Genomic DNA, 16,855 nt, shown 5'->3' with positions numbered 1-16,855 from the left:
ATTATTCCAAATATGAGCTTGCAATCTTTGTTTGTCTCAGAGGGTTGTATTGATAGAATAGGTCACATATAAGGATGCCCACTATCGCACACACTGATTTAGTAATGGACGTGTAAATAAGAAAATGCAACTCGTGGTAGATAATAGAAGACCTTATGTGACTTATAGAAGTTGGCGCCACAATTCATTACTACAACTGTGTTTACAGTTAAAGATCCAGACTGACTAACAAATCTATTCCTCCCATGTAAGAAAAAAAATGTGTTTAATAGGGGCCTTTAGCCCCTGCAACAGAGGGGCTTTTTACCCCAAATACTAGACTTTTTCTTATTGGACAGTTATTGAAAAAAAAAATTGATTTAATGATCTTGAACAAAACTGAAAATGATAAATAAGTATTTTGTCTGAAAATAAATTTGTCAATTTCAGAGATTTTCATTAGTTACATAAATGTGCAACATTTAAAAAAATATTACAAATTAGATAAAATTGCCTTAAAATCAACCACAAGCAAAGATCTCATGGAAGAGGAAACTTTTCCAGTGTTTGAGTTTTGAGAGAAATTTAAATAAATGGAGCATTTTTCCCCATGGAGTCTTTAGCCCTGTTGTACCCTACTAATACAAGTTTGCATTGTTCTCAATCACATTCCTGATCATTTTACTTGTTTAGATGCCAGATCAGTTTTCTTGATACTTTATGGTCCCCCAGAATTTTGCATTCAATTGAAAGTTAGCAGGTACATAAAGCTTAAAAGACAAGAAGACTTCCTAGCTTTAACGCAGTTCTGTACCAGCACTGTGCAATATTTATGTGTTGTTTTTGCTGTGTTGTAGCTATGGAGAGTCACGGGGAAGCTGTCATCCAGGTGTTTCTGAACTGCAGCCACTGTCAGACCCAGAGCTGTAATCGAGATAAAAATACCAGACTCATCTTCTGTTTGTGTGACAATGACGAGGTGCTTGCACCAGACAATGTCACCTGCACAGGTAGCTAAACAATCTATACATTCCCTAGAGCAAAAATGTATTGCTCACAGCTTATGAACTTGAGTCTCAGATGTTTTTCCTAAAATTCCTTTGGAGAAATAAAAATTGGTTAAAAATTCATATTGAGATTATCTCTGACTTTAGATTGCAGACATTGGCATTTTGGCAAATCTATTGATGTGATCTGTAAATCTAAAAATGACAAATTATAAATTATGACAGAATTTTCATTTTTGAGTGAACAGTTCTTTTAAAAAGATCTCATTTGTATTTTTTCTTACAGTCTATAAATGTAATTATGATGATTTTAAATGTATCACTGTCTATCTCGTCCAGCAGTTGTTCCCCTGGGCTCCCTGGAAGATGGGCCACCATCCCTAATTTTTATCCTGGCAGTGATCGCATCCACAATAATTACAGGTGTCGTTCTGACATGCGCCAGCCTCACTCTCAGTAAGAGACTCTTCCAGTTCTGCGTTGACTCTGTGCCTTCAACCTTCCATCGGCTATGACATGCTCCATTTATCTTCCTGTGACACTACAGCACATATTTAGCCATGCTGAATTTTACTTCTCAGAAGAACAAGTTCATGAGAGAGCCGCATCAGTGCTTTCAGAGCTGCTAGGAACAGTAATTGAGAGGAGGAAAGGAAAGACAGTGGAAAGTTTTCATACCCCAATTATTTTAGACTTAAAAAAACTAAACAAAAAGGAAAGAGGGCCGTTGTATGTGCCATTGGGCATTAGTGATTTATCATAAAGAAACTATAAAAAGTTTAGAGTTAAATGTGAACAAAACTGTGATGGGACAATTATGTGAAACCAGACCAAATTTTATTCTGCACTTTAATACTGTGAACAATAATCGGTCAATAAATGTGTCCCTTCACCAGGGTGTGTGGGTCACAAAATAGTGACAATTGACAAACATACAGGTTGATATGGATGATTTTAACCCCCCTCAACCCACTTAAAACACAATTATGCCAAATGCTTGTCATGTGTAGTATTACGGAACCGTTAAATCAAGCTGATCTCTAACTGCCAATTAAATCTGCTGAAATTCATTTTGTTTAAAATGTTTGACATTCTGTGGTTGCCGTTTAGTTCAGCTGATACAAAGAAAATGAACAAAAATATTTTAGGTTATTTCTAATGTCATTTAAATTGTGTATTTTTCCATATTTGTGTTCAAAAACTGATGGAGAATCTGATTCCAATTGCTTGCTTGTTTTCATCACCTAACTTTGTAGAGTTGCACCCTAAAGTATTGAGTAAGAAACTAACAAAAGGACTGCTATTAACCTTACAACATGATGTACATAAACAAATGAGCCCAGTTATTTCTGAATTAACTTTAGTCTCACCATGGGCTTTTTTAGCAAACGTTCGCTGATCAGTATCTTAAGTATATTTGCTGCTACGTATTTAACAGTGTGTGTTGTACTTGCAACATTTTATTCAAGGGCTTTGAGAAAAAAGACATATTTTCCAACATAGGACATTGAGGGAATTTTGAGGGTGTTTTGATACACTGTCCCTAAAAATGTGAGGATCTTGTAGGATGAATGAGGGTGTCCTTATTTTTATTTTTTATTATAGTTTAGATGCGTAATATCTTTTATAATGCGTAATATCATTGCACTGGTGGCTGTCCCAACATACTGACTTTTAAAATTAGGTCAATCAATAGGAAACTCTAACAAAATTTTGAGAAATAGTGATGTCAAAAGTTAAGGAATGACTAAGGATGCACTTATATAGATTTTGGGAATAATTCCAAAAAACTGATAATTACAAATAACTTGAGAACCAATAAGATAAATCTATAAAAGTGTAAATCTATACTGTTTTTTTATTTACAGCATTCACACAAATTTTCCAATCTGGAATTTTACATATTTCTTATGAAGTTAAGACATCAAATCATATTAATGTGAAAAGCCAATTTTGATCATTAAAAAACCCTAATATATCAGATACCAATATTTTTACTGATATATTGTGCATCTCTAGAAATGACTTTTTACAGTAGTTCATATCTAGCTCAGTTCTTCTCTCTGATGTGAAAAATGTGATTGTAACTATCTGGGTGCTTAAATCCTCTATGAATAGATATTTTGTTGGAATGTGACATTTTAAGTGTAACATACTCTCGCTTCTTCAGACATTATGTAAAATACTGTATTGATGCAAACAAATCATATCACCGATCTGGACTTATGCCTTTTATTCTTTAGCCCCAGTGCACTAAATTTACCAAACCCTTCCAATATGACTGAGTATACCTTAAACGAATCGTTTATCAGGGTGCTCGATGGACTCTTACACTATGATGGCAGTAATCATTATAAATGCTTTATTTTTGTATCGACTACGCTTGTCTGATGGAAAAAACCTATATTGTCTTTTTGACTTGTGCACTAACTGTAGAATTCTGTGCCATGACATGTGTTTGTCTTTGTAAGAGAAATAAAGACTTGCTATAACACAACACAAAGAGAAGTATGTATTAGATTTAAAATTCCTCATAATTTTAAATCAATATGATTATATAAAAAAGTAACTCTTAAGAATAATTAGTGCCTTTTGTTACAAATTGCTCATAAATAAAAAAGACATAGTTTTACAGCTTGTATAAGATTTCTTTTAGTCAACAGTCTTTGTCATGGACATGTACTGTGGTAATACCATAGTATTCTTAGACAAGAACCTGGAGTACCATGTAACTACCATGTTATATGAATGAAATCATCATGGTACTCATTCAGTACAATGTTTCCACCACAGTAAATTTTTATGAGGGTATTCCACCATGATCCGTTTTAATCCGGTAACTTTGTAATGAAATTATCTGCACACTCCTAATATCAATGCACAGCATATTTCATTATCTGCATAATATTCAAACATAATTCTGTACCGTACACACAAGACCATCTCAAAGGTACACTCAGGTCAACCTAAATAGCCGAGCGAGATCTCTGGGTCCTCACTTTGCAGTGCTCCAATGGATGCTAACTGTGTCTCTTCCCTTGAGCTCTCCCCCATGCAGGTTGGTAGTCTTTGCTTGGGCCTCCCCTCCCTCACCCCAATCCCTGGTCAACTTCCTGCCGGCTTCGCTTCGCGCCACTGCGCCAGCAGCCCGACGGCAAAAGGGGACCTCTCACCTCCACGCAGCGCCCTCCCCAGTAGACTACCAACCTGCATTGGGGACATGGGCAGCCTCCGTTGAGGGTGAGTCCACCCTGCCCAATTGCCATCTGAAACGTCCAGAGCTTCAGCTGAGGGTCTATCTTTTATTTTAAAATGCAAAAAGCACAATTTTCTGATCTTGATAGAGTTCCGTAGGGAGAAATAAGTGCACTTGGCTGTTCTGTTTCTTTGGGAGAATTGCCATTATGTTGAAAGCCTATTTAAACTTTTAGGACAAAAAATTTACTTCTTATCCACATCAGAGTCTACCATTTCACTCTTAGACCAATAATTATGTAAATGAAACTGGTGGATTAATTCCTAAATTGAGCAACCTCAAAAATCTCAAAAGCACTCAACAATCACTCAACAATCTTTTTTTTTTTCTAATTACTGGTATGTTTTGTCTCTTTGCAGTTTATTATCGTAAGAAGAACCACTTGCATGCGGTCAGGATTTGTCTGCAGAGCCCAGAGTACAAGCTTAGCAAAATTCGGTCCTCCACCATAATGACTGACTACAACCCCAACTACTGCTTTGCCGGCAAGGCGGCCTCGCTGAGTGAGCTTAAGGAGGTGCCACGTAAGAACATCACACTCCTCAGGTACCAAATCTATACTGTGTGCCACTTCTATCTTCATAACAGAAGCCATGTTTTTTTAGGGTTCCCACAGTCATGAAAAACCAGCAAATATCTAATAATATATTTTACTGTAAAACGGTGTTTTCCAGTTCAGAAAAATAGAAAATAAATAATGAAAAAGTCATGAACATTTTCTGGACATAACAGGAAAAAATACTGTAGAATTTTGATTTCCAGGCCCAGAAAAATGTGTGGGAACCCTGTTGTTTATTACATTTATTAGGCTAATTTGATTATGCTTTCAGCTACCAATAAGAATGTAGTTCTCTCAGCACAAAGCAATGCACCTTACCCCAGGTTTCTCCAGAGAGACTGTCCCTGTTTTATATTAAACAAATGTTCCAGGTTAAATACAAGTTAATACAAAAAATGTGTTGACAGTTATGCATTTAATGTACAATGTTAGCAATATATCTTACATATAACTTGTTTAATATTCCTTTAATGCACTGTTTATGTCAACATCATATGTAAGTTGTAGAAAGGACTTGGATATGGTTGTGTTAAAATAAATTAAGATTTCATTATTCATGCCAAGAACTGTCTATCTGGGATCTTTTGACCATAGGGCTTTGGGGCACGGTGCCTTTGGGGAAGTGTATGAAGGACAGGTTTTAGGTATGAATGGAGACAACACATCCATGCAGGTCGCTATAAAGGTGAGTGTGACTGAGGCTGTCAGTCCCTAACATTAAGCCTAACATCTCCTTTTGTGTTTGATGGAAGCAAGAATGTAATATATATTGGGAAAACATGAGGGTAAGTAATTTTGTGTTTAGGTGAACTATCATTATAATGTTTTCTGTGTTGTCTCTCTTTGTATCTATGACAGACACTTCCAGAAATCTGTTCAGAGCAGGATGAGATGGATTTCCTTATGGAGGCCTTGATAATGAGGTATGCTTGACTAAAACACACACGTCTCCCCCGAATGCACACACACATATGTTGGACAGACAGAGAGTGGGGGATAAAACATTGTCATTCCAATCTTCTGCTCTCAGTCAACTGACTTCAGGCAATGAAATCTGTTCTTTCCATTTAAAATTTAGTTTTAATTACCAGGTTCACATCTGTTGTTTGTTTTGGAGGGTCAGGTAGAGTGTCCTCTTTAGTCAGGCAACAGATGTTTTGCAGAGATTCTCTTTCTTAATCATTTATGTACTGTTAAATGTAGTTTGTGAGGTTAATTACAACATCGAATTCTCCTTGCAAACTGGCAACCTCCGTGACTTGGGATGGTGAGAGGTGGTCTGCATAAGTGACCGGGGTGACTCAATCAGTAGCTTTTAGTTCACCTCCGGTCCTCCCTCTCTGGAACCACCATCGCCAAAGTCACAGGGACCACCTCTTTCCATGGTTTTAGGAGGTTGAAGTGGTAAATCTGACATGCTCTGCCTCTATCTGTTCATTTAACCTCATAATCGATTTCCCCAACTCGCCATGTGACCTCAAAGGGTCCTTGCCACTTGGCGAGTAATTTAGAGCTCAGTGTGGGGAGTAATACAAGGACTTTATTTCCCAGTGTAAATTTCCATAGCTGAGTACCCCAATTACACAGCTGGCTTTGATGTTCTAGAGCCTGGAGCAAATTCTCCTGTGTTAATTTCCCCAGTGCGTGGAGTTCAAGAACTTATTGAATATAGGTTTTGCTGTTTGAAGTTCTCTCCTCCCAATTTTCTGTAGTATGTCGAGCATGTTGTGCGGTTGACGCCCGTACAATAATTCAAATGAGGAGAACACAGTGGAGGCTTGCGTGTCCTCTCGTATTGCAAATAATAGGGGCTCGAGCCACTTATACCAATTTCGAGCATCTTCGTGGACGAACTTCCGAATCAAATCATCCCCACTTGGGAAATAAATGTGAAAAGTTCCTCCGCAACACTTCAGACTGAAATGTTGCGCAGAGGCACTGCTTCCGGATATCGCGTTACGTAGTTCACCAGAACCAGCAAAAAGCGATGCCCGTGTACCATCCATTCTTATGGCCCGACGAGGTCCATACCAATTCTTTCGAAAGGGACTGCGATTAATAGAAGCGTGGCGCAATGGCGCTCTTGGTGTGGCCGGCAGATTCATTAGCTGACATTCATGGCATGCTGCACACCACCTGCAAACATCCCTGTGACTACCTGGCCAATAGAAACGATTGATAATTGAAAAATACAGATATGTGAGTGCAATGTCTGGCTGGAGGTGTTGACCATCAATCACTTTCATTTGGTCAAAGGCATGCCTAAGGGTCCCGTCTCGCATCTGCTCCAAAGAACGGTCCACAGGACCAGGGAACCGGTTTTGGGGACATGATTCCCCATTTTCGGGGAACCGGAACAGGATGGGAGGGGGAGAGAGAGAGAGAGAGAGAGAGAGAGAGAGAGGAAAGAAGAGGGCTAGCCGGCCTCCAAATACAACACCATATGGTCCTCAGCCAGCTGGACCACCTCATCCAGCAATGCTTGGTGGTAGCAATGGACCTACTCTGCCATTCCTTTTGGGAGCCGGGCAGTGAACTGTTCCAGTACCAATAGATCAAGCTCTTCCTCTGTGTCGTGTTCTTCAGCCAGCAGCAACCTATGGCAGGTGTCACAGAGCGGGGTGAATTCGAACGGGCGGCCGTGCTTGCCAAGCGTCTGCAAGCAGAAGTGTTGCCGATGTTGTTCTGGGCTGCGGCCGACCCATTGCAGGATGGCCTTCTTAAGGTCCTCGTACTCCTCACAGGAAGTTGTTGGGCCATGAGGAAGTTGTCGGCTGTTTGCTCAAAGAGCTCGATTATAGCCTCTGGGTCGTCCTGAAGTCCCATCTTGGTCAGTGTGACATGTGGCACAGCCATGGCTAGGCGGCTGAAGACCCCTCCTGGTGTACCAAACTCTGTAACACCTGCCGGTCCTCCGCTTGAGCCTGGAACAGCGCCTGGAACCGCTGCTCCTGTTCCATGCATAGCTTAAGCAGAGCCTGATGTTGGGCTTTGTGGATGCCGGCGAGGGTCTTGATTACTTCGGCCAATGGTGAGGACTCCATGACGACATTTCTTCCTCTCTAGTTCTCTTCATGGAGCAGGAAGCGGGTGCCGGATAAACAATCCACATAGTCTTTTATTAACACACTTTTCAGTGTCACATAAAGCTTTCCTTTTAAACATAACACAAAACACACATCAACACTGCTGCGTGCATCCCTCTCCTCCAGCAATCTGGATTGCCCTTTTATCCCTCTCCAGCTCACACAAAACAGCTGTTAGAGATAATTTCCCACAGGTGTCAGTCCTTACTAATCTTCCTCTCTCAGTCTTGCTCTCCACAGATGTCTCTCGGCCACGCCCACATCACCACAGACATGTAATGAGGTGTGAGATTGTTTGTGATCCTGTTGTAGTCAAGATGACCTGTACCTGCAGAAAACATTGAGGTCTGGTGCTCTATTCATTTGTGTCTGCAGTAAGTTCAGCCATCAGAACATTGTGCGCTGTATTGGAGTCAGTCTGCAGATCCTGCCTCGCTTCATCTTGCTGGAGCTCATGACGGGAGGAGACATGAAGAGCTTCCTGAGATTAAACCGTCCCCGAACTGTGAGTGTGTGTAGTGTACATAGTGTACATGTAGTTTGTTGACAAGTTTGTTCCCAGAAGTGAGCTAAATCTGACAAAACGTCCCTTTCGGTACATTTATGGACATCCTCATGTGAAAAACCAAACTATACATCAATTAAATGTAAACTTATATTTAAATTCTAAAAATGCCAAAAGGTTTCTTTTATGGTTAGATTTAGAGTTAGTCTATATATTACAATTACCCTATAGTGTGTGAATTTGTATTGCATGTTTGAACCTCTTTGCAGTGGGGACTTAAGGGAATGTTCTGGGTTCAATTAAGTTAAGTTCAGTTAAGTTCAATCGACAGCATTTGTGGTATAATATTCATTACCACGAAAATTATTTTGACTTGCCTCTCCTTTTCTTTTAAAAAAGTACAAATCTGGGTCACAGTGAGACACTTGAGCCACAAGATGTAAATGATAGGTGTGTAAACATGATTTTAGTGTGATAAAATCACTTACATTTGACCCATTTTCTGTGTAAAATTATTTCCAATTTTTCAACCTTGTTGCCTTGAAATGTAATATTAAAAAACCCTCAAACCCTAAAATGACTGTAAAAATTACTACTTCGCGTCTGAGACTGTCAATCCGCACATCTTATCACGTGGCTTGTTGAGCGTGTTACCGCGGAGACGTAGAGTATATGGAGGCCCATGCTATTCTCCATGCCATCCACGCACAAATCACCACATGCCCCACCAAGAGAGAGATCCACATATTATAGCGACCACAAGGTTACCCCATGTGACTCTACTCTCCCTAGCAAGCAGGTCAATTTGGTTGCTTAGGAGACCTGGCTGGAGTCACTCAGCATGCCCTGGATTCAAACTTGCGACTCCAGGGGTGGTAGTCAGCATCAATACTCACTTTTTACCTTTTTTTAAAGAAAATGAGTGACGAGTCAAAATTATTTTTTGTGGTAATCAACATTAAGTCACAAATGCTGTCGACTGAGCTTAACTGGTTTTGGACCTGGAATATTCCTTTATTTCACTTTTGACAATGTTACATTTCTTATTATCTGATCCAACAGAACCATTCCTCTTCTCTGACCATGCTGGAGCTGCTGCAGATGGCCAGAGACATTGCACTTGGTTGTCGCTACCTAGAAGAGAACCACTTCATTCATAGGTGAACTTTGTCTTAAAGCAGCCTTCACTGCTTCACTGTCTCGAATTGGTGAATATGCAGATTTCTCCAATCCCTTGATGTGATAAATATGTATAATTAATGTAGATACAGTACCATCAGAAAGCCAAACCTGTATTTCTGATGCTCTGTTTCAGAGACATTGCAGCACGCAACTGCCTTTTGACCTGTCCTGGTCCAGATAGAGTGGCTAAAATTGGAGATTTTGGGATGGCTCGTGACATTTATAGGTAATATTATATAGTGTGGCCTGGGGACGTGGTCATGTGTTGGTCTGTGGGAGAGAGAGAGAGAGAGCGTGGTAAGGCCTGATTAGCCTGATAAGGGACCGGGTGTGTAGAATCACCACCCAGCCCCACCCTCCGCTCTGTCACATATAGTGATATACAGGTGAAACTCGAAAAATTAGAATATCGTGCAAAAGTTCATTAATTTCAGTAATTCAACTTAAAAGGTGAAACTAATATATTATATAGACTCATTACAAGCAAAGTAAGATATTTCAAGCCTTTATTTGATATAATTTTGATGATTATGGCTTACAGCTTATGAAAACCCCAAATTCAGAATCTCAGAAAATTAGAATATTACATGAAATCAATAAAAAAAGGATTTTAAATTTTAAATACAGAAATGTCGGCCCTCTGAAAAGTATAATCATGCATATGTACTCAGTACTTGGTTTGGGCCCCTTTTGCATTAATTACTGCCTCAATGCGGCGTGGCATGGATGCTATCAGCCTGTGGCACTGCTGAGGTGTTATGGAAGACCAAGATGCTTCAATAGCGGCCTTCAGCTCTTCTGCATTGTTTGGTCTCATGTCTCTCATCTTTCTCTTGGCAATGCCCCATAGATTCTCTATGGGGTTCAGGTCAGGCGAGTTTGCTGGCCAATCAAGCACAGTAATACCATGGTCATTGAACCAGGTTTTGGTACTTTTGGCAGTGTGGGCAGGTGCCAAGTCCTGCTGGAAAATGAAGTCAGCATCTCCATAAAGCTTGTCTGCTGAAGGAAGCATGAAGTGCTCTAAAATGTCCCGGTAGATGGCTGCGTTGACTCTGGACTTAATAAAGCACAGTGGACCAACACCAGCCGATGACATGGCTCCCCAAACCAACACAGACTGTGGAAACTTCACACTGGACTTCAAGCATCTTGGATTGTGTGCCTCTCCATTCTTCCTCCAGACTCTGGGACCTTGGTTTCCAAATGAGATGCAAAATTTGCTCTCATCAGAAAAGAGGACTTTGGACCACTGAGCAACAGACCAGTTCTTTTTTCTTTAGCCCAGGTAAGACGTTTGACATTTGAAGCCCATGTCTAGGACCCGTCTGTGTGTGGTGGCTCTTGATGCAGTAACTCCAGCCTCAGTCCACTCCTTGTGAAGCTCCCCACACATTTGAATGGCCTTTTCCTGACAATCCTCTCCAGGCTACGGTCAATCCTGCTGCTTGTGCACCTTTTCTTCCACACTTTTCCCTTCCACTTAACTTTCTATTAATGTGCTTTGATACAGCACTTTGAGAACATCCAACTTCTTTTGCAATTACCTTTTGAGGCTTTCCCTCCTTGTGGAGGGTGTCAATGATGGTTTTCTGCACAACTGTCAGGTCAGCAGTCTTCCCCATGATTGTGAATTCAACTGAACCAGACTGAGAGACCATTTAAAGGCTCAGGAACCCTTTGCAGGTGTTTAGCTGATTAGAGTGTGACACTTTGAGCCTACAATACTGAACCTTTTCACAATATTCTAATTTTCTGAGATTCTGAATTTGGGGTTTTCATAAGCTGTAAGTCATAATCATCAAAATTATATCAAATAAAGGCTTGAAATATCTTACTTTGCTTGTAATGAGTCTATATAATATAATAGTTTCACCTTTTAAGTTGAATTACTGAAATTAATGAACTTTTGCACTATATTCTAATTTTTCGAGTTTCACCTGTATAATAACAAGTATGAATGAACACAGGTATTCTGTTTTTGACAAAGGAATGCATTTGCATTGCAGGGCAAGTTACTATAGGAAGGGTGGTTGTGCCATGTTGCCAGTGAAGTGGATGCCACCTGAAGCATTCTTGGAAGGCATTTTTACCTGCAAGACTGACACCTGGTAATAACATTTGTGGTTCATAGAAATACTTTCTTTTTGTTAGCAATGGTTAAAAAACACTTACAGTAGTAATTAGCACATTGGATTGTTATTTCTGATATTCAGGTTAAATATGATACCAGAACATGTTTGTCTAGTTCTACTCTAGTTTTAGTCATTATGGAATTTGTCTCCATCTGTAGGTCTTTTGGGGTACTGCTGTGGGAGATTTTCTCTCTTGGATACATGCCTTACCCCTGCAAGACCAATCAGGAAGTATTGGAATTTGTAACAGGCGGAGGTCGCATGGACCCTCCTAAAAGCTGCCCAGGGCCTGTGTAAGTAAATTTCATATGTGATATTTCAGATTGAGAATAAAATATTGGGTCTTGGGTCTAACTTTAACAAAATTATTTACCAATAGGGGAAATACAGTGATATATGCTTGATCTGGTCTAGTAATTCACTAGTATTTCTCATTTGTCCTGTTTTAGTTATCGGATCATGACACAGTGTTGGCAACACTGTCCAGAACACCGACCAAACTTCACCACCATTTTAGAGCGGATCAACTATTGTACACAGGTATAGCAGAGCTACCTCATGGAAATTTACCACATTATGGTTTCTGTTGAAATTTAGGCAGTACGAAAAGGGTGAATTCCAATCACTAGTGAGCATCTCTTTTCTCTACTCACTCCGAAGGGCATAGCCCTTCAAGTGTGTACTATGAAACGAGCATGGCATTACTTTATGAATGTACCCTTCACTTTACAGTATTGTGGAAGGTTTGTTCTTGAAGGGATTCAGTTGGTCACTTTTGTTTGGACTGACCCTTCGAGTTGAGTCCCCTTCACAGGGCCCTTTAAGGGTGCATAAACAAAGTTTGGAATTCGCCCTAATTTGAATAACTTCTAATTTCTACACTTTTTGCCTTTTCTGCCCCTTTCCTCTCCATTTCAACCATCCTGCATCTTTTGACCCATCAGGACCCTGATGTCATAAACACCCCTCTTCCAGTGGAGTATGGTCCTTCAATGGAGGAAGAAGGTGGAATTGTCATCCGTCCAGAAGGATCTGGCAGCATGACACCTTTTCTAGTGTCCCACTCTATGTCACAGGAAGCCTCCCTTCGTCCCGGGATCTCGGGCTTGACCCCACAGGCCCAAAAACCCCATTTGCAGCTACAAAAACCAGTCCAGCTTGCACAGGACGTGGGCACATACCGTGAAACATTGGAACAATGTCGGGCTGAGCCCGTTCCAGCTCCGGGGGTTTGTCCTGGGCAATGGCTTCAAGTTCCAGACCACCGACCATGCTCCAGAACTAGCTCATCGTCAGGCAGCCAGAAGCTCAAGAACAAGACGAAAAACCTTTGGAACCCCACCTACGGTTCCTGGGTTCTAGAGAGCTTTGGCCGGGGAAAATCAGCCCTGTGCCACACCCAATCCATGCCGCTGTCATGTAACTCCACTTCCCTGTCTGCGTCGGCTTCTACCTCAGAGCCCATTGACCCTGGAGTAGAAGTTACTAATACAGCTGTTTCTACGTCCACATCCCCACCTCCATCTGCAACATCCTCTCAGACCACTGGAAGTTCCACAGGGCCTCTGAGTCTTGTATGGAAGGGTCCAACAACAGGGGCTACAGGGGTCACGCAGGATTCGATTATGGACTTGGCGAAACTTCAGAGCTTCCCATGTGGTAAAGTAAACTATGCTTACGATGAACAGAGCTATGAGACCGAAAGCTTGCCTGTATTTATGGCCAAGTCTGTGGAGCCCTGCACCAGCACTGCGGCAACTTCTTCACTCGCTGCTCTTGGTCTGGCCACAACCATTACTCAAAAACCTCTGGTCAAGCGCCATGCTAGCTATGGACATGAGGATGTTAGGAGGTATACGCAGCCTGAGAAACCCGCGAGGGACAGGGATTCTGGCTTTTCACTGTCTGAAGACCTTAGTGTCACCCCTGTGTAGTATTATAGAAGGTTCTAAGAGGTACTAAAATGGTAGTATATAGGAAAATACCCAATATTTCCTTTTGTTTGGCTTCAAACATTGATTTTGGTGTTAATTCGTTTTTAGAACTAAGGTATTTTATTACGCTTTGACACTAATTGCAGTATATTAGTAAGAGGCTGAATGTCAGGTTAGTTACTGCCAGTAGACTACTTCAGTATAAGACTCTAACTATAAGAGAGAGAATACATGATTATTGTGAGGTACCAAAATGCCAAAGACATGGAGATTTTGAGGTGTAACAGATTTTCCATTAACTGGAAGATCTCTTCTAAATGGCTGATGATTTCTATTAAAAATTCCACTTGGCTAATCGCAGCCCATGTACACTGAATTCACTGGATTCTTATCTACTGTCAACACTGTGAAAATACATTACGCTCACTTTAAGGACTACATGAATGGAGAAGTCCTATGTGTTTCTGTTTTCTATTGATTAATCATAATTCGCAATTATTATATATGTAAGTTTAGGTCACCTTTTCCATTTCAGCCTGGTATTAGGAGAAAAATACAGTAGGATCTAAAGCACGTTTAAACCTCACACAATGGACAGTTGTAGACTAATTTGAACTGAATTGAAATATTTTGGAGAAAACAATTAAAGGAATATTCTGGGTTCAATACAAGTTAAGCTCAAGCGAAAGCATTTGCGGCATAATGTTGCTTTCCACAGATAATTTAGACTTGTACGTACCTCCTTTACATAAACAAAAGCAAAAAATGCTGTTACAGTAAGGCACTTACAATGGAAGTGAATGGGGCCAACAAATATATGCTAATATTCACACCGTTTCAAAAAATAGCCACAAGACTATAAATCTCCACATTCAAACAGCTCTCCTAAGTGCTCTTCTCTCCTAAGATATAATCTTTTGTTTTTTCCCTGATTTGCATTCTTCATGCATATCGCCACCTACAGGGCAGGGAGGAGAATTTATAGTAAAAAAGGAATTTAATATTTCTTCTCACCCACACCTGTCATATCACTTTTGAAGACATGAATTTAACCGCTTTTTCAAACTTCAAAGTTTTGGACCTTATATACTTGCATTGAATAGACCAACATAGTAGAGATATTCTTTAAAAATCTTAGTCTATGTTCAGTAGAAGAAAGTCATACACATCTGAGATGGCATGAGGAAAAGTCAATTATGAGAGAATTGTCTTTTTTTTTTTGGGTGATCTTTCCCGTTAAACTGAATCCGGAACATTCTTTTAACTTTTTCTTTAGGTCCACTCAGTGGACATTTCACATTGGAACTGCCGCCATATTTGTAATGAACCACGTAATATGATTTTTTTGTAAATGCCTCCATAATTAAGGAATTTATTTTTGTTTATGTTGCACAAGCCGATATGAAAGTTATCCAACTGCCGAGAATACGGCAAAGGCAACAGTTTTTAGTTAGCACTGTCATTGTAGAAATGTGCTATTTGCAGTCAGCCATGATTGTTCTGTGTTAATAATTTCATTAATAAGGGAATTATAAGTTAAAATAAGTATTCGGCTGGTCACGTGACCATTTAAAACAAAACATTATATTAGGCCCCTGATATGACTAAAGTCTTCAGTCTTGCTGTAGAAAAGAACAAATTACTGATTACAACTTTAAAAGAGGTTAAAAATGTCACAAATGACCAGATGAATACTACTCACTTAATCTTCAGTAACCGTCTCCTTCACTCTTGGATTAAAATGTATCATGGCTGATTGTGAATAGTGAATTTCTACAATGGCAACTGTAACTGAAAACTACTTGATTTTGAATGATGCTGCATCCACACCACTAGGTGTCACTGTAAGTCAAAGATTACATGAGCAAAAATGTACTGAATGTATCTTTTTTAAACCTCATTTTACTAAATTAAAATGGTGACATGCGTTAAAATTAATAAATGTTGAAAAACACTGCTAAACAAAGATTTAAACTCCGATTAAAACATCAGGTTGACTTTACAGGGTGATTTGACTTGAAAAAATGCATCAAAGATCAGAAGTTTTTAGACTAGGCTTGATGTTTTGTCCTGTATTTAGTCTGGTGTTAGTTTTGAAAAACAGAACATTTATAAACAGTGTGTTGTCTTTTCAAAGAGGGCATGTATTGTGTGTAAAACACTGAGATAATTGTGAAGGCTTGACAAAAGGTGTTGCGACAGAATGTGTTGGAAGTCAGTGAGCCATGTGACACTTTGTGAGATTGTTGTGGCTGCTGCAGAGAACGTACTGATTTCCACTTTAATGCACTCTTCTAGAGAGCTGCTAAAAGACACCCATCTCTCTTGTGATATTTTTGCAATCTCTTTTTACATTCAAAATGTTTACTTTAGCTAGCACACAGCTAAATTGTTCTTACTGTGATTTAATTTTTCTGCAGATGTACATATATTAGTTTTATTACAGCATACACACAAACCACACAACACCTCAGTGTATGTAATATGATGCATGAGAAGTTAAATGTTTTTTCTTATTGTTTGAGGTAATTCTTTTAGTGCTAATTTGTTAGCCAATTGTACATTAGTTAACAACAATGAAAAATGTTTAGTCAGGGACTGCTGATAATCTATCTTTATGCAAGACAGATGAGAGTAAACTGTTTAAGCACAATATGTTGGTGTTTTGCAAAGTTAATTTTACCTTGTCTTACATTTTAATTAAAAAAAATGTAATAACTGCCATTTTAAAGTGCTTAAAGTTCATCATGTTTTGTTTTTTTTGTAGCCTTATAACTGTTGATTATAAATCGATAGAAGTGTAGAAATAGTCTTACTTTACTTAGGAAAATGAATGCTGTATTCTTAGATTACATTTTATTTCACTTTAAACTAACCCCTTTAATATATAGCTATAATATTTTTTAATCTAATTTTTTAATAATTTTTTTATTATTATTTGTTTGATTCTGTTGAGGTTATCACTGCCAATGTTCTGCATACGTCTTGCTGTTTATGGAAGGCTTTGCAGTATCACACAGCGGCTCGTTTAGAAAGCCAAATTAGAAATGTATCATCACATAAAGTGAATTTTAATGTAAAGCTTCTTTATGTATTTTCTATGTTAAAAGGATGTTGCTGTGTAATAGCAAACCTTAAATAAATAGTTTTGGACTATAATCTTGGTATTAATGACCGTACTTTAATGACTTTGGAATTGCAGAAATATATTA

At 39.3% G+C, this 16,855-nt stretch overlaps 1 protein-coding gene across 1 annotated transcript in view; it reads left to right on the top strand.

Moving 5' to 3' along the window:
* LOC127662632 (tyrosine-protein kinase receptor-like) overlaps positions 1–16,851 on the top strand; it is an 80,208-nt gene extending 63,357 nt beyond the window's left edge. The window contains exons 18-29 of the mRNA XM_052153912.1: positions 837–989; positions 1,326–1,442; positions 4,602–4,788; positions 5,396–5,486; positions 5,660–5,724; positions 8,263–8,392; positions 9,455–9,552; positions 9,708–9,800; positions 11,584–11,685; positions 11,868–12,002; positions 12,159–12,249; positions 12,654–16,851. Of these exons, the coding sequence (XP_052009872.1) occupies positions 837–989; positions 1,326–1,442; positions 4,602–4,788; positions 5,396–5,486; positions 5,660–5,724; positions 8,263–8,392; positions 9,455–9,552; positions 9,708–9,800; positions 11,584–11,685; positions 11,868–12,002; positions 12,159–12,249; positions 12,654–13,643 (2,252 nt within the window). The 3' untranslated portion in view covers positions 13,644–16,851. The remainder of the gene's footprint in view (positions 1–836; positions 990–1,325; positions 1,443–4,601; positions 4,789–5,395; positions 5,487–5,659; positions 5,725–8,262; positions 8,393–9,454; positions 9,553–9,707; positions 9,801–11,583; positions 11,686–11,867; positions 12,003–12,158; positions 12,250–12,653) is intronic.
* Positions 16,852–16,855: the final 4 nt, after the last annotated feature.

This window comes from Xyrauchen texanus, chromosome 22 (genome assembly GCF_025860055.1).
Source record: "Xyrauchen texanus isolate HMW12.3.18 chromosome 22, RBS_HiC_50CHRs, whole genome shotgun sequence".
NCBI lineage: Eukaryota > Metazoa > Chordata > Actinopteri > Cypriniformes > Catostomidae > Xyrauchen > Xyrauchen texanus.
Note: the sequence above shows the minus strand (reverse complement) of the source record. Positions and strands in the feature narration are given on the sequence as shown.